Source organism: Orycteropus afer, unplaced genomic scaffold (assembly GCF_000298275.1).
Source record: "Orycteropus afer afer isolate SDZICR_OR568_19922 unplaced genomic scaffold, OryAfe1.0 scaffold00472, whole genome shotgun sequence".
Classification (NCBI taxonomy): Eukaryota; Metazoa; Chordata; class Mammalia; order Tubulidentata; family Orycteropodidae; genus Orycteropus; species Orycteropus afer.
Genome location: NW_006922059.1, coordinates 2,031,477 through 2,049,632, shown reverse-complemented (window position 1 = coordinate 2,049,632; position 18,156 = coordinate 2,031,477). Strand labels below are relative to the sequence as shown.

General features: G+C 43.7%; 1 protein-coding gene across 1 annotated transcript in view; it reads left to right on the top strand.

Annotated features, from left to right (window-relative positions):
• The window catches only part of BOD1L1 (biorientation of chromosomes in cell division 1 like 1), a 63,189-nt gene that overhangs the window by 32,109 nt on the left and 12,924 nt on the right, over positions 1–18,156 (top strand). The window contains exons 14-23 of the mRNA XM_007954785.1: positions 3,065–3,108; positions 4,605–4,665; positions 7,301–7,371; positions 7,970–8,054; positions 9,182–9,261; positions 14,032–14,116; positions 14,481–14,554; positions 15,993–16,068; positions 16,150–16,184; positions 17,431–17,476. Coding sequence (XP_007952976.1) covers positions 3,065–3,108; positions 4,605–4,665; positions 7,301–7,371; positions 7,970–8,054; positions 9,182–9,261; positions 14,032–14,116; positions 14,481–14,554; positions 15,993–16,068; positions 16,150–16,184; positions 17,431–17,476 — 657 coding nt within the window. The remainder of the gene's footprint in view (positions 1–3,064; positions 3,109–4,604; positions 4,666–7,300; positions 7,372–7,969; positions 8,055–9,181; positions 9,262–14,031; positions 14,117–14,480; positions 14,555–15,992; positions 16,069–16,149; positions 16,185–17,430; positions 17,477–18,156) is intronic.

Below are 18,156 nucleotides of genomic sequence, written 5' to 3'. Positions count from 1 at the left end.
CCATTCTCGCTTCCAAAGAGCACTCTGGCTACACTTCTTCCAAAACAGATTTGTTCGTTCTTGTGGCGGTCCATGGTATTTTCAGTATCCTCTGCCAACAGTTACAACTCAAAGGTATCAACGCTTCGTCTTCAGTCTTCCTTATTCATTGTCCAGCTTCCACATGCTTATGAGGTGATTGAAAATACCGTGGTTTGGGTCCAAAACACAAAGCCACTGCCACCAAGTTGATTCTGACTCATGGCAACCCCCATAGTGTTTCCAAGGTTGTAAATCTTTAGGGAAGTAGATTGCCTCATCTACGGAGCGGCTGGTGGGTTTGCACCACCAACTGTCTGGTTAGCAGCCAAGTGCCTTGCCCACTGCACCACCAGAGCTCTTTTAGTCTGGGTTAGGCGCACCTTAGTCTCCAAAGTAACACTTTCTCTTTGACCCTACTCTGTGCTTGCATAGCTTCTTCTCAGTCTGGTCCTGCTCAGACTCTCTGTAGCAACATTCTCTGTTGCCAACTGCAGATTTTTTTTTATGGGAAGTGAAGACCTGAGAGCCAAGGACCAGAAAGAAACAAGGCAGCACCTCTCAAACCTTTTGGTCTCAGAACCACTTTCCAAAAAAAAAAACCACACTTACTCATAGCAACTCAACCCTCCTTGAGTTTTTGAGGTGGTGTCTCTACAGAAGTAGATTGTCCAGTTTTCCTTCCAAGGAGTGGCTGGTGGGTTTGAACCACCAGCCTTCTGGTTAACAGTCATATGCCTTGGGCACTAGGCCACCAGAGCCACTTTACATTCTTAAAAATAATTGAGGACCCCACAGAGCTTTTGGTATGTGAATTAAGTCTATTGATATTTACCAAATAAGAAATTAAAACAGACATTTCAAACTACTTATCAATTCATATAAAAATAACAGTAATAAACTCACAACAGGTTAACATAAATAACATTTTTGTTCATGTAGATAGGTAATTCTTTCCAAAATAATAAAATTTTGTGAGAAACGTGTGACTTTGTGTTGTATCTCACAGATAGATCTGTTTAAGTCTGGCTTAGTAGAAAACAGCTACATTCCTTTCTGCTTCGGTTAGTTACTGTTTGTTTTGCTTACGGCATCTGCGGAAAGTCCAGCATCATATACACATGGTTAGAAAAGCCCGTCAGATAAGTGGGGGTGCTTCATGTGGTCTCTGGGGAACTCCAGCACACACCCACGCATTTAGAAGGCTAGTAGCGTCTTACTGTAAATATGAAAATAGTTTTGACCTTCTGGACCCGGTGATGAAAGAGGTGTCAGGACCTACCAATTTCCTTGGACTACACTTTGACAACCACTGAACTATTGTTGTTAGGTGCTGAGTCAATTCTGACTCATAGCCACCTGTGTACAACAGAACAACACACTACCTGGTCCTATGCCATCCTCACAACCTCACAATCCACTCTATTTGTTTTAGTAGAAAGAGTGTTCTGTTTGTTAGTCTTTTGATTATTTCTAATTTTTCTACTATTATACATAAAGCTGCAGTTATGTGCAATTATATGTGGCATATAGCTGTATGAGTTTCCCCCAAGTATTTCAAAAGGTTATATAAGTAAAAGTGAATTGGTGAGTCCAAGAATGTATGTTTTGAATCTTCATAAGCATATGTCATACGTTCTAATTTTAAGCTATATACTAAAAGGTGCATACGTGTGGTTAGGTCATCGAGGAGACTCCTGGGTAGCACAGACTGTTTGCACTCAACTGCTGACCTAAAGGCTGGCAGGTCAAATCCAGAAGAAAGGCCTGGCCACCTGCTTCCACACAGATTATAGCCTAGAAACCCCTGTGGAGCTTTCCTCCATGGGGAGTAGAGCTCATGGGGTCACCATGAGTTAGAAGGGACTTGATGGCACCGAGGTTAGTTTTCACTTCAAGGTCATCAAAGTAAAGAGAAGGGCACTGCAGGTGGGGTCACTCAAGTGCCATCAGCAGTGTTTGTAAGTCTTCACCTGTGTCTGTGTGGTGGGAGGTTGAAGGGCCCTTCCTACACAGAGTAATCTGCCAGTGAACCTTCAAATACATGACCTCAAAAGGCTTATAAGCCAAAGTGTCAGTCAGTCCTGGGAGGCTGCGCCAGGACCTGGTAAGCCACTCCTGCTGTCATGTCCAACCCTGAAGATAACTAATCCAAAACTCACGCAGATATATTAGTTAGGCTTTGTCTCAGTATTTCATGGAACAAATAATTAACATCTCATTTGTTAATTGTCGAAAAGGTAACATTTTTGGATTCTAAAATCCTTCGTTTCAGCAGTTACATTTCAGATTGCTTTGTGTGTTCAGATACAGTTGAATAAGAAATCTATTTACGTAAAAGGAAGCTGTTTGGAAAAAAAATGTGCGTTCTGTCATAGTTGAGTAGAAACAGTAGACCTTGTATTTCAGGTTTCTGAGAAATAGACCATCGCTGTTTGAGCGGAGAGGATCTAACTTTCTATCTGATGGCGTTCTTTTTAAATGAGCCAGTGTTACACTGTGGCTGAGCAGTTAACAGTGTGAAGTTTTCCGCTTTTTCTGTTTCCAATCAGCAGCACAGGTAAATCACTGTAGTGACTTGCTGGACCACCACCATTATTGTGCAAGGAGCCCTGGTGGCCCAGTGCTTGAGTTCTTGGCTGCTAACCAGAAGGTTGTTGGTTTGAACCCACCAGCCTCTCTGCAGGAGATAGATGAGGGAGTCTGCTTCTATAAACACTTAGAGCCTTAGAAACCCTGTGGGGCAGTTCTACTCTGTCCTGAGGTTCACGATGAGTCAGAACCAACTTGATGGCAATAGGTTTGGTTGGGTTTTGGTTACTATTATTGTAAAATGCAAGCAACATTAATTCCAGTGTTTTTCTGGTAGTTTGACAGAACACACACAGATTGTAGAAAACAATTGGTCAGAGTTTTACGGTTCACAAAGGCAGCTAGGCCACTTAGTGACAAAATCCTACTTAACGACCCTGCAGATTTTTAATTTTGTTTCTCCATAGTTCAGAAACAGTACTAAATTTCCCTGTTTCTCTTTTTTTTTGAACAGGTAACCTACAGAGGGTACCGTCTTTGGTGAGTGAATCACTGGATGTAAAGTCACTGTACTGGTTTTGGGTTTGTTGTCCTTGTTTGGGTTTGTTTTGTTTTTTGAGAGCAACGGGGCAGAGACATCTGGGTGGATGGATATCTGGGTTTCTTAGGAGACAGGCGGCATTCCTCTCGTTCTAGGTAAGCATATTGACCACAGCTTTTACTTACCCTTTTCCATGTTCACCTTTATCTACTGAGGTCATGAAACTTGGATGTTCCCCTCAGAAGAAGAGTGGCTATGAATTCTGCAACGTGGTATTTCTGGGGGCTCTGTGAGCCAGTGTCCACCAACGTTATTCTTCACATCTCCCAGGAAACAGAACTAGGGATGTGGAAGCAGGCTCATTTGCATCAGAAATTAGTAGAAAATTAGGAATGCTAATAAAATTCTTCAAACAACTATAAACTTTATTTTTTAATATTATAATGGCAATAAAAATTGGATTTTGATGCCTTAAATCATCCTTGTCCTGTGGACAAAATAGATTTTAGTTTGCAAATTAGAATTGGTGACATGTTTCTACAATGCTTTTCTGAAGATACTAAACCATAATTGCTATAGACACATTTTTTTTCCCTAGATAGAGCCCTCACAAACCTTTTAGTGCTTGAAGGGATTTGGGGTTCTGAGGAAAACCTCAATGCATTTGGAGGACAGAAAGCGTTTGTAAAATACTTGAAAATCAGCCACCTTCTTCCCAGTGTCCCCCGAGAAACGGGGAGAGCTTTGTTTACTGTCAGAGTACTTCCCTTACACCATCATAACCCCCTCTTCTTTAGCTCAAGGAGAATCGTGCATCCAGTCTACTGAGTAAGAAGGAAGAGAAAGCCCCACCTGGTTAAACTCAGGTTTGCCTTCCAAAACTTAAGAGTTCTAAATGCGGCCATGAGCCACATCCCTCCCCTGAATCCGCCAGCAGCTGCCTTTATCTTTAAGTGCTAGCTGAGAGGTGGGCGGTTCAAACCCAGCCAGAGGGGCCTCAGAAGAAGCCTATCGATCTCCCTCTGAAGGCACCCAGCCTTGAAAACCCTGTGGAGCAGTCCTGCTCTGCACACACGGTTGCCGGTTGCCGGGAGTGAGTTGACTCAGCAACAGCTAACAAGATAGTCTGAGACTTCTCCTTAGTGACAAATAAAGTAGAATTGACAAGATTTGCAACAAACAGGAAATGTTGTGGCAGAATCCTTCAGAGTTCTAAAACAATCTCATGAGGGATTTTTGGAAGAGAAGGGGATTCCTAGCATTCAGAAAATTTGTGTCCCTCCTGTTTCCTACTCTGTTGCCACAGCTGTTTTAAAGATGAGGAGAGTGCAAACAGCCAGGTGATAATTTGGTAACCTCAGCTGCTCTACCTTGCTTCCTCTTGGCATTTATGCAAACAGGCAGATAATGTAACTTCCCTTCCTTTTTCTTTGACTTTTTCTTTTTTTTTTTCCCTTGCCTTCAAGCTTTTGGTGATACTGTTCATAAATAACATTTCCTATTGTGTATTTAGGTCAAAAATTCAGACTCAGGAACAAAGGAAGAACTCCATAGCAAATCTTGGGACAAGGAAGGTAAGTTCATGAATTTCAGAGTAGCAATTGCAATACTAATTATAATTACCGTTTGTTAAATTCCTTCTGTGTCCCACTCTACACCATTTGCTTTGCAGATTTTCTCTTGTTTAATTCACATGATCCTGTAAGGTGAATGTTAACAGCATCACACCTGTAGTTGAGGAAACTAAGGCTTAGAGAGGTCAAGGTGCTTGTTCAAGTGTATAAGCGGTGTCTTCACTTAAAATAAGGGTCCCTGTGTGGTGCAGCCAGTTAATGCATTCAGCTGCTAACCAAAAGGTTAGGGATTGGAGGTCACCCAGAGGCGCCTTAGAAGAAACACCTGAAAATACTTTCAAAAAGTCGGCCATTGAAAGTCCTGCGGAGCTCAGTTCTCTGACACACATGGGGTCACCGTGAGCGAATCAGTTGATAGCAGCTGGGTTTGTCATTTGTTTGTTGGCCTTGAAATAGCTCAGTCTGGCGCTCAGGAGCAGTCTCGGAGTTCTGCACTAAGTTTTCAGCTCTCAGGTGTGTGAGCTTCTGACAGACAGCGGTAGCAGTCTGGGGTGGTACATTTGTGCGGATCTTCTCTCAGGAGTCAGGCTTCATTCCCCATGTTGTCATTGTTATGTGCCGTCGAGTCAGACCCAACTCATAGCGACCCCTCCTTGGGTTTCCAAGGCGGTATCCCTACCGAAGTAGATTGCCCCATCTTCCTTCCAAGGAGTGGCTGGTGGGTTTGAACCGCCAGCCTTCTGGTTAGCAGTCAAGTGCCTTAGGCACTATTCTACCAGAACTCCTATATAGCCTCCACCATTCCTGTGATGCCACGTTTCAATCAAAAGTAAAGCAGAGATAATTATTAACATCCGTGTATCTATCATGGCATCAGAATTAGAGGGAGAATCATTAACAGCCTGCGATAACGCTGATGACACATCTTTTCTTGCTGAAAGTGAGGATGACTTGAGGCACTTACTGATGAAGATTGAAGAATACAGTCTGCAGTGTGGATTACACCTCAACATAAAGAAAACAAAAATCCTCACAACTGGGCCAATAAGCAACATCACGATAAATGGAGAAAAGATTAAAGTTGTCAAAAACTTCACATTGCTTAGTTCTACAATCAGTGCCAGTGGAAGCAGCAGTCAGGACATCAGACGACATACAGCACTGGGCAAAAAGTCTGCAGAGGAACTCTTTCAAGTGCCGAAGAGCAAAGATGTCTCATTGAGGACTAAGGTGCGCCTGACACAAGCCGTGGTCTTTTCAATTGCCTCATATGCATGTGAGAGCTGGACAGTGAATAAAGAAGACCTAAGAAGAGTTGATGCTTTTGAGTTGTGGTGCTGGCAAAGAATGCTGAAAGTACCATGGACTGCTAGAAGAACTAACAGATCTGTCCTGGAGGAAGTACAGCCAGAATGCTCCTTGGAAGTGAGAATGGCCAGACTTCGTCTCACCTACTTTGGTTGTGTTCTCAGAAGGGACTATTCCCTGGAGAAGGATGTCATGCTTGGTAAGGTGGAGGGTCAACGAAAGAGGGGAAGGCCCTGAACGACATGAGTGGACGTGGTGGCAGCAGCAGTGGGCTCAAGTATAGCAGGGATCCTGGAGCTGGCACAGTATAGGCAGTATTCATTCTGTGCATAACACTGAGTCGGAGACGAGTCGATGGCATCTAACAACAACACATATCCATGACCCAGTTTTGTCATATATTAAATTTTAGCATATTTGCTAATTGTTTTGAAGTGTTACAGCTGCAGTTGAATCCCCCTTGTACCCTCACCTGTCCCACTTTCTATCCCTTCCTTCCCACTCCAGAGAAAACCACTAATCTGCATTTGTGCTGTTTCCATAGACAATCATGGAGCATATGTTACATACTTTAGGTGAAAGGTATCACATGTAAACCTTTGTTCCTCACTCTTTCACCCCACATTAGGTTCTGAGATGTATTCATGTTGATTTGTATAACTTGAATTACTTTCTTTCTATTCCTATTCAGTATTCCACCAGTTATTTTTTGATTCTTTTGTTGGTGAGCGTTTAGGTTTTTTGCAACTTTTCTCCATTACAGCCAGTGCTGTCGGGGGGGTAGGTCTTGTACCGATTTCGCAGTGCATGTTCCCAGGGCCAGTATCTCCAGGTGTGAGTTGCTGGATTGACAGACACCTCTTCATCTTTACTGAATGTGCCAGCTGCCCACTAGCAGTTCCAGTTCTCATTCTGCACCTTCCTCCCTGCTTGGTGTTGTCAAATTGATGAATGGTTGCTAATCTTATGGCTCTGAAATGGTTTCTCGTTTTCTCCTTGGCCCTTCTTACTGCTGTGTGCCAGCGGGATAATGGCTTTCAAGTCTGCTATATAAATTCAGCATTGTGACCTCAGACATGTCACTTGTCTCTTTGAGCCCTGTTTACTCATATCAAAACATTAAAATGGTGAAAGTTACCTGAATCTGTTATTTGGGAGGATTCTGTCAAGAAGGATTTTAACTTTAACTGCAATGCCTCGTACATAACTAGTAGTCAGTGAAATTTTCAATCCAGTTTCCTTCCTTCCTCCTTCTCCCCTATCCACAAAGAAAAATTCAAATGAGTAAATATTTACATTTCTCCACTTGTTTGCCTTTATTACCCAGAGATTTCCAATGGGAAAAATACCAGCACAGAAACCGCAAGAGGCTGCCGGGTCGAAGCAAACCCTAAAGAGGTGTGTTTTCAGAGTCAACTCAAGGACTTTGTGTTGTGCAGAGTCTTTTCACCTTTGTGTGAAGAAGGGCTTTGATTCTGTTTATGATCTTTAGGGAACACGTAATGAAGTATCTACTAAGGATTCTCTCTATCACTGTATGTATGACATTTTTTGTATGTGTCCAGGTTGTATAATCAGAATTATTTCAGATGTCCCCTTTTGTCTACTGGAAGACACGCCGTTATTTATTGGGCTGTTGAGGAGAAAAACACTACCAATGAATAAACCATGCCATCAGTTGTGAGACGTATCTCGACCTCAGAGCTATTAATATGAAAAATACTTCTTTTTTAAACATAGGGTTTAGAATAATTGATAATACAGTATGTCACCAGAAACAGATTTGGATATTTCATATGGCTTTATATTCAAATCAAATCAAATTTTTATTTTTATTCAAAAAATTTAGAATGAATCTAATTCAAATCTAGATGCCAAAAGCATTAGTCTCAATTTTTTAAAAAAGTTATGTATAAATGCATTCCAAAGACTAGATGCTGCTAATTCCCCATTTTAGTAGGTTTGATTCTATTAATATGATCATTCTTAATTCTAGGTTGAAATTTCAGTCCAAGAGGAAGAAAGACATATGGCTAAAAGAAAAAGAAAGAAGCACTGTCCCTCATCAGATGATGAACTGGGTATTTGTAATATGCATGTTCTTCTTCTCAGTATCTTTGAAAACTGTATTAAGTTCACATACGGGATAGTGGGCCAAAAACGTAGAGAACTCTTTTTTTTTTTTTTTAACCTGGGTTCAAATTATAGCTCTGGTTCCCTTTTTTCAAAAATGGGGGTAGGACTTCATCCTAACATAGAGCATTCTTGAGGGTGGTAACTGTTCATTTCCCAACTCTTAAAACTACTTTGTTTCCAGACTGGCTTGACACCTCTAGAGTCCTTTCTGGACCTTGGTCTAAAAACTACATTGTTCCCTACAGAAGACCTAACCCCTTGAAACTTACACAAACTCAGGCTTCCTCTGTAATGTGGTCCTGGGACCCAGTCAGGTGCCACCAAGGTCCGTGTTTTGTATCTTAACCTAGACGTCCTGCAGAGTTAGTGGAACACTGCTGTAACTTAAATAGCCACATGAAATAAATAAAGAGCCAGATGTGACCAGGGGTGACCACCCTGAACAGTACAAAAACTCTTACCCTTTTTTCAGACATGACACAAAGTAGAAATTCAGTAAATACTTAATGAATGAATGAGTAAAAAAGAATGGATAATAAAATGTTCTCTTTTTTAGTTAGCAATATGTAATTTTATAATTTGTGGAATTCATACTATATCCAGGACTGTCTATGGTACTTCATGTACAGTCTTATTTAATCTTCCCGATAACCCTGTGAGTTAGGCATTATCATCACTTTTAAGTAAAGAAGGTTCTGAGAGACTGTGATTTTCCCTCCAGGTGAATCTGATTCCAGAACCCCACTGTCTCGAGTGCTGCCTCCTAGGTGGTAACTCACTCATGAGGTTGGAGTGAAGTATCTCTGGGAACTCTTATGTCCTCATGCTTTCTTCATAAACCCTGCGACTTGGTTGCTGCCATTTAAGCACTTGGGGACTTTTTTCTTCGGTCCTGCCAAGGCCGAAAACCAGTGCTCAGTGCGCTCATCACGTGAGCTTATAAATACATTTAAAATAACTTCTGGCTTCGCTGAATTGCAAGCTTAGAAAAGAAGCCTGAGGCTGTTTTGCAATAGAACTGTGTTTCATTTTTCATTGCTTATATTCCTTCGTCTTTCTGTCTGATTTGCAGATGATAATCCAGATGCCCTGATTTCCAGAGTGGGAACCTCACGGAGGCCACGCTCACAAACCGAGCTGCATGGGGCCAAGGTATGTTTTCCACAAACTGATTTTAAGTTTGGGAGTAACCTCATTACTTCACTCTGTTTCTCCTTGTAGTCTCTCTAACTTTCTGTATCTCTGGAGGTAACCTCTTTATTACAAAAGGTGTGTATTTTCTTAGGCTCCCCAAGACATACAGATGTTGCACTTGAGTAAACTCTAGATTGTACTCATGTTTTAGGATAATCATTGGCTTGTACTTTTATTCAGTCCTTTTCTTGACTTGTTCAGGTTTTTTCCCACAGTGTAGTATGTTTTATTACAGATACACTTGCACCCAAGTGTTGAAATACAGGGACACAGGTGACTTTAAAATTTTAGTACTCTGCCTTCTTTCTGCCTCTCAGCCCCGCCCCTGGAACACAGGCTTTCCTTACTGCCTGCGGTCTGTTTGGTCCCCTGACTGGTGGAGTAGCTCACTAATCGCTATTTCCGCCCCTGCCCTTGTGCTTGTTTTAGCCTCAGATTTCCCCGTTTCCCGGGAGATACCTCTTCTTGAGGAACCTTTCCTTTTGGAGACTCAGTACTTTCAAAACTTCACTTCGTCTGTTCCAAACCAGCTCCATCTCCATGCTTTCTGTTTCCTTCATTTATTTTTTCCACATTGTTCCAAAAGTGTTTAAATCAGCCTGTAAAAATACAGGCAGCTGACTACTTGTTCACTAAACCAGTTCAGAGTCCCATTTTCTCCCAATACTGATGAAAAAAATAAAAAGCAGAGAGTTTTAACAGCCAAACAGAGACAGTAACATGTCTTAAGAATTTCAGTTGCTTGTGGCCAAGGAAAACCAAACAGGCTTGGAACTTCATCCCTCCCCCTGCCCTGTCCAGAACAAAAATCCTGAGACAGTACTCCTAGATTAGAAGGGAGCAGATTGAATAGGGTATCTTTTTATTTTTTCCTTTAATTTCATGTGCATTTTTATTAATGTTCAATTTAAGTAAAATTTGTTGCGGTCATTTTTATTTAAACAATTGCACACACAGGTGATATTTTCGGTGTCATCAATCAGTATTTTCTTTCGTGGAAAGATGTCTTCAGCAGCTTCCTTTAATGTTACATTTACCGTTGATGGTACTTTTGGACAGTAAGCGGGGGGTGAGAACGTTGGTGGTTCAGTGGTAGAAGTCTTACTTCCTGTCGCAGAGACCTGGGTTTCCTTCCTGGCCCGTGCAGCCACCACCCACCTGTCAGTAGAGGCTTGAAGGCTGCTGGGATGCTGAACAGGTTTTGGCAGAGCTTCCAGGCCGGACAGACCAGGACGAAGGGCCTGGTGATCTGCTTTGGAAAATCACAGTGGAAACCCTGCGGTTTTCCAGCAGTCCGAGCCCCTTATACATGGAGTTGCTATGATTCAGGGTCCAACTCCACTACAGCTGACAGCAGCAACAAGTTGGAGGGGATGTTAGGGGTCCTGTTACATGTTTCTTCACACTTATCTCCATTTATCGTGATGTTGCTTATTGATCCACTTGTGAGGGTTTCTGTTTTCTTTATGTTGAGGTGTAATCTGTACTGAAAACTCTAGTCTTTGATCTTCATCAGTAAGTGTGTTAGTTCTTTTTCACTTTCAGCAAGCAAGGTTATATCATCTGCATATCACAGATTGTCAACGAGCCTTCCTGCAATTCTGAGACCATGTTCTTCTTCATATAGTCCAGCTTCTCGAATTATTTGCTCAGTGCACAGATTGCATAAGTAATGATAAATGGAGGAAAGATTGAAGTTGTCATGATATTTCTTGGATCCACAATCCACAATCACAACTCATGGAAGCAACAGTTAAGAAATCAGATGTCATATTGCACTGGGCAAATCTGCTGCAAGAGACTTCTTTAAAGTGTTGAATAGCAAAGGTGACACTCTGAAGACTAAGGTGTGCCTAACGTATTTCCAGTCGTCTCACATGCATGTGAAAGCTGGATAATGAATAAGGAAGACTGAAGAAGAATTGATGCATTTGAATTGTGGTGGTGTGAAGAATACTGAAAATACATGGACTGCCAGAAGAATGAACAAACGAGTCTTTGAAGAAGTACAGCTGGAATGCTTGTTAAAAGCAAAATCTGGCCAGACTTCGGCTCACTTATGTTGTCAGAAGAGGACAGTCCCTGGGGAAGGATGACATGCTTGGTGAAGTAGAGGGTCACCGAAAAAGGGGAAGACCCTCGATGAAATGGATTGACACAGAGCACAGCGAATACTGTGCGGATGGAGCAAGACCATTTTGGTCTGTCGCACATGAGGTCAGTGTGAGTGAGAGCCAACTGGATGGCACCTAAAAACAGCGTTACAGTTTTCCATGTGATAAATATTGAGCACTTTCTAAAAGCAGTATACTCATTCCAAAATATGTATGGTAAGACTAAAAGAAGACCAAAATAGAGTCAGTGAAAAAAATCCAGGAGCAGGAAATAAAAAGGGAATTGCATGCCTGTCACCGGGGTCTGATTAAGTGTTTAAGGGACCAAAATGGTGGCTCTGATGCTGTCTGGTCCAGCGGTTTGAAAATTTACGGCTTGAGTGTTGCTATGATGTGGTGTGTCTTCAGCCAAATATGTGAAACAGACAAAAATGGACCTCTTCTGAACTGAAACAAGAGAGGGGTCCCCAAAACCACTGCCAGTCCTCCTCCTTCCCAGCCCCCACCCCCCACCCCTGCGTGCACACACCCACACTCAGCACTTGAAGAGGTTCCAGACTGAAAAGCACAGCGCACCATGAGTCTCAGAGCTGACCTAGGCAACCCCGGGAGGAGCTCGTCAGCTTTCCCAAACAGCTTGGCCTTCCTCGAAACTAGTACCATCACAGGTGGGGTATGGGAAGCACTGGTGGGGCTTCCTTTTGTCTGAAAATAAGAAACAAATTAAGCACTACTAATGCTGACATAAAGAGCTCTGGTAATGTAGTGGTTAAAACATTGGGCTGCTAGCCAAAGTGTTGGCGGTTCAAACCTACCATCTGCTCCGTGGGAGATGAGGCAGTCTGCCTCCGTAAAGACACTCAGCTTTGGAGACCCTACAGGGCAGTTCTGCTGTGTCCTGTAGGGTCACTGTGAGTTGGAACTGACTGTAGCAGTGGGCTTAATAGTAATGTAGAGATTGACACTGGTGCGGTCACTGAAGTGAGCTCACTCAGGATGCTGTGGGCGTGGCCACGTAGCACATTCGAGAGGCCTGAGGGAAAGCTGCACGCCCTTCCATGCAGTGGATGACGGCTTTGCTGTTGGTTTTTACTTTCAGCATCTTTTTTTTTTTATTAAACAGAGGTTGCAGATGCTCAACTAAATGAAGGTTACAGGTGCTCAACTAAATGAATTTATGGTCTGTTAACCTCATTTTAATTAAATTAATGCCTCCAAAGCAGGCACTGGCTTTAGATTCCCACAAAGAAACCATAAGAGAAAGATAATGTTGATAGAGCAGGAGTAAACAAGTAAGAAAATGGCTGAGCTGACACCTCCGTTACTAGGAAATAGCAGAAGCTCTTTGTCGTCCTCATCCTCACCATGAAGAATGAGGCTCTGATTATGTGTGATATAAAGTTGACCAAAAACTTCAAATGCTTAATTAAGAACACTGTTGGAAGCAAGGGAGCTCTGGTAGCATAGTGGCTAAGGCACTTGACTGCTAACCAGAAGGCTGGCGGTTCAAACCCACCAGCCACTCCTCGGAAGGAAGGTTGGGCAATCCTACTTCCATAGTGATACTGCCTCGGAAACCCAAGGAGGGGTCGCTATGAGTCAGGGCTGACTCGACGGCACATAACAACAACAACAATTGGAAGCAAGGATGTCCGTCTCTTCAGATCCTTGAAAGGCTTTGTAAAATCCTGATGACACCAACTGTTACCTTTGGGAAGGGGTCCAGTGGGAGCATTTCCCTTTGAATTTTGAACCAGGAGAATATATTTCTGTTCATGAAATAGTAAAGTTATAGACTTTTGGCATTTAATGCTGTAAACATCTTTGTGTAAGAGGAAACAACTGGAACATAAATGATGAGGATTTCATGCGTTGTGAAGAATGTAACCAGTGTCACTGAACGATTTGTGGAGAAATCGTTGAATGGGAACCTAAACTGCTGTGTCAGCCTCCACCAAAAACAGCAAAATAGCGTTTGAAAAGAAACAAAACATCTTTATTAAAAAAAAAACAGCTGCCACCGAGTCTGCTCCGACACGACCCACATGCTTCCAAGTGGCCCTCAGGTCTTCCCTGGCTTTTTTGGACATAGATCACCTCTGAGTAGACTTGAACCTCCAACTTCTGGGTGAGCAGTGACCTTACTAACCGTTCATACCACTCAGGACTTCAGGATGCGTGCTGAACCATTGACAGAGCTCTGCTCTCAGGAGCCCAACTGGATTCTCGTGGATGCCTTCCGCTGTGTCCCTCCTCCCCGCCACCACCCCACCTGTTGCCGTTTCCTGTCTGTTCTTCTTTTGGAGTTTCTCTGGAAGAGGCAAGACCAAGGTGAAGGAGGAGAATGGTTTCCATTTTGCAGGGGGAGAAAAACGTAGGCTTGCTACTTTATAGTTGAACCTTACCTTGTGATTTTCTGCCTTCAGAATTCTTATCTGTTTTTATAGTCTCGATAGCAGCAATAATAGTTCCTTTTGAGAAACATTTTCCAGTGAACAGTTTTAAAAGGCAACCAGAACATTGTTTCTGAAGTAGAAAGGGAAATGTGGGTGAGAGAAAATTGAGGCAGTGCTGAGTTTGAAAAGGAAGCTTGTGTCGTTCACCTTCTCTGTAGGAGGCGTGCTCTGGTGATCTGAGAGAGCTGGCAACAGCAAGCTGTAAGACAAGCAGCACTGCTTCCAAGACCAAGGATGAGAAAGGTGAGTCCTACATCTACTTAGCCACGTTTTTCTGAGAAGTCACTGAGTCAGCGTCTCTGACCACCTTTGCCTACAGCAAGCTCCACAGGCTGATGGGCGCCTTTGTTCTCTCTTCCAAGTACAGCACTCTGGTGCTTGGTACAGTGAGCCTTTGGGAGTTGCTTGTTGTTTGGTCCATTGCTACCCAAAGCATACTCCTTACCAGCCAGCCAAACTCAGGCTTGTGCATTTGGCTGGCGTGGGCGTGAAAGTGGAGGGTGTGTGCACGTGTGTCTGCGAGTGTGGGAGTCACCTTGGGGAACTGTCGGAGCTCTGCAGGCTGGCCTTGGTCCCCAGCACTGAAGTGACTGTCGCTTTTCTGCAGATGAATCCAGCAGCAGTGAAGCTACTGGTGAAAAGACGGAGCCGAATGACGACGACACCCTGAAATCTCGGGAGGCAAGACATCGTTTCCTACTGATTTGTTCAGAGTCATTGAGAGTGAAAAGCAAACCCAGTGCCTTAAATACCACAAGTGTTGCTTAGTCTTTTTGGTGGCGCTCCTGTTTCTAGTGTAGTGGGGCACTGTTTGACACGCTGCATTTTATCAATGCCGTTATGATTAATTTTGTTCTCTTCCTCCTCGTTGCATCCAAACATTTGTATGAGACCTACTTATGTCTCGGCCAGAGAGGATCCGCCCAAAGCCCTCTCGGTGGCAGCGCTGGGTTCCTGCCCTTACAGTGTAGCGCTGCCGTGCCAGGCTCCAGAACGGGAGGGCTGACGGGCAGAATGGGAGCAGAAGCAGGGGGTGCAGAAAGCAACCCGGGCTTCCTGATGGGCCCAGGGTCACAAGGCAAGGCTCCTGGGAGGCTACAGGGGCGGGCTGCACACCAACCCTGCCTGCTCCTGCCCATTCAGATAAGCAGGGAACCCAGTGGGGCAGAGAATCGCAGCGGCCTGAGGCACAGCCCCATTGATCAAGGGAAATGACCACGACCTCATGCCAGCCAGATCTCCGTGAGCTGTCGTGGAGTTTGCCAGCTTTTCAAGGGCATAGAAAACTTTTTGTTTTCTCATGCTTCTGTATGAAAAGTCAGTCGACTTCCTTTCATCTTATGAGAGAAAACTGTTATCACAATTAGCTTGGGTGAAATCTGACTTTGACTGGAAGCCTGTGTGTATGACAGAAGTAAACGCCCCTTGCTGAGGGCTGACTTGTGTCGTCTCATTATCCCACAGTCCTCAGGACTCCATGATCTCATGCCACTGTTCACACCACCAATCAGGTGAAGGAACTACCCTGAGAGAAGTGAAACAGCCCAGGGTCACACTGGTTTAAAGTGAGGCTTGGATTTGAGCCCCTAAGAGGGGACTCTAGGTTCCTGGGTGGTGCAAATGGTTTGCACACTTCTACTAATCTGAAGGCTGGTGGGTCTAACCTCCCAGCAGTGCCGTGGAAGAAAAGTCCTGGCTATCTGCTTCCAGTAAGCCAGCCAAGTAGGATTGGTGCACGGTCAAGAACCCCCCTGGACCGCAGGTCTGCTCTGCACACATGGCCGGCCATGCATCAGCGTCAGCGCAGTGGGCGCTAGTGACGAGGGGGGGCCTCTGCATCTCATTTTGAGAAAATAAACTCTGTGTCATAAAAAAACAAACCCACTGCCAATGAGTCGATTCTGACTTGTAGCAGCCCCCATTAGATTTCCAAGGGAGTAAATCTTCACAGAAATAGATTGCCCCACCTTGCTTACTTGGAATGGCTGGTGGATTTGAACCACCAACCTTCTGGTGAGCAGTCAGGTGCCTTAGGCACTGTGCTACCAGAGTATAGAGAATAAAAATGGTTGTTGCTGTTTGTTTAGTCTGATTGTTTTGTCTTTTTTTTCCCTTTCAGGACAATCAGCCTGTAATTATTAAAAGGAGGAGAGGAAGACCTCGTAAACACCCCATAGAAGCCGTGTTGAAAGCGAGTAGGTATTTGCTGTGTTTGCAGGTCACACACAAGAAGTTTCCAAGCTGATTCTCTAAGTGAGATTCCTTTTGTTTTTCAGAAGAGGACTCCAGAGGAGACACTGGCCTTGTCACTGTAAGTAACAGTCAAAGAGAAACACTGCACATACCTGCTTTGGAGCTGGAAAGTCCATACTGCAATCTCTAGTATATTGAACTGTGTCGTTTTCTCAGAGTATTTGAAAAGCTTTAATCCTGAAATAAAACCTTGAGTCATTACTCAAATCATACGCTGCTTAGTAATGTCTCCATTCAGCTAGTTCCATGAGGTACTTGTCCTCTAAGCTGATGGTGACCTCACTCCTGAGTTTGGTTACATAGAAATTATGTAGGTTTATAGCTTCTTGGGGTCGCTCTTGTTTCAAGTGCAGAAATGTGTTGTTTTCTGTGAGTTTTAGATTGTGATCTCTTTCTGGAGATCTCTAATGTATCTCCATCTTACCACATTTTTACAAAAAAATTATTTTTTTAATGAAGTGTATGCTGATTTTACTAAAGGAAAACCTTCACTAGTATTTTATCTTTTTTAATAATTTTTATATTGGACTTGAAGTACAAATCCAGTGAAATCACCGTATGAAGATTTTATTGTGTGAATTTTAATGGCAGCATTATAATGAGGATAAACGTATGTCCACTGACCTCCCAAAGCACACGGGATTCAGGCCTCAGCTCTGCCACTCGCTCCCAGATCTGTGGCCCCGGGCAGGCACGGGATGCTCTGAAGCCTCCATTTCCTTGGCTGTAGGGTGATTGTGCAGTTACAGTATTGTTGCGAACAGGTGCGAATGCATCTGCAGTTTATGAAACGTTTGCTGGGGCGGGGAACAGCACAGTGGCCGTGTTGCATCACTCCTGTGCTTGCCTCCTGGCACGGCAGCAGGGTCACTGGGAAGAACCTCGTTTGCAGCCCTGATTCTCACTGTGGACAGGCTGTGTGTTCAGAAGCGTGGGATCCGTGTTTGCTTGGTTGATTGAATCAGCTTCAGAAAAGGGTAGAGCTACGTGATAAGTTGGTGGAGGTGGTGGTTGCCTTCGAGTCTAACCCATGGCAACCCCGCGTACACAGAGCAGAAGGCTCCCTAGTGCCTTAAAGGCTGAGACCTTTCGGGACAGTCTGCCAGGGCTGTCTTCCGCGGCAACTCTGGGTGTGTTCACACCACCAGCCTTTCAGCTGGTGCTCCAACACTTAACCGTTTGTCCCACCCACACACTCCACACGTAATAAATGGTGCCTAAACTTTCCTTCCATTGTTGGCTACTTTTCTATGTGATGTTGATAAACTGCCGATTTCAGATTTTGTTTGTTTGTTTGTATTTAGGTAGAACAACCTCCAGCTAACAGTAAAGTCAAAGTAATGCAAACAGGTATGTACGTACAGCAGTCATCTGTGTCTGAGGGCGGCGGGCTGTTGGAGAAGGTGTTAGACTTTCCTTCTGTTTCTCATGGAAACACAAAGCATCCTCAGTTTTCATCCTTATAGCCACGAAAAACTCTCCGTTAGGGCTTTTCTTACAGCCCGAGCCATCCTTGGTGTAAGAAGGACTGTGTTTAAAACACAGCCTCTTCTACGTGCACAAACTAACTCCGAAGGAGCACGAGCCCTGGAAAGTGTGGAAACCTCAGGAGAGGAGAGCTGGGTGACTGACGTGTGAGGCTGGGGGGAAATCTTAGCTTTCACTGAATACTCTTCTGGACCTTTTAATTCTTACAGTGAGATTTATTATTGATTCCAGAAACTTTAATAAAATTTAAGTTGTGAAATAAAAATAAAAAACTTCTGCTGTCTTTAAGGCGATTACAGCCTCATTCAGGAGGAAGGATGTATAGGAAAATAGTAAGAGGTAATGCTGTAAACGCCAAGTGAGTAGCAAGTGACAGAGATATAGAGGGACACAGAAGTTCTGATGAGGAAACTCTAAAGCCTGGGCAGCCTTCATGGGGGACAGTGAAGGCATTCCATCCTAGGAAGTAGCCGATTCTGTCATGCCTGCACCATGAGATACTGGAACGTTAAAGGAAGAAATGGATCCCCCTGGGCAGTGAG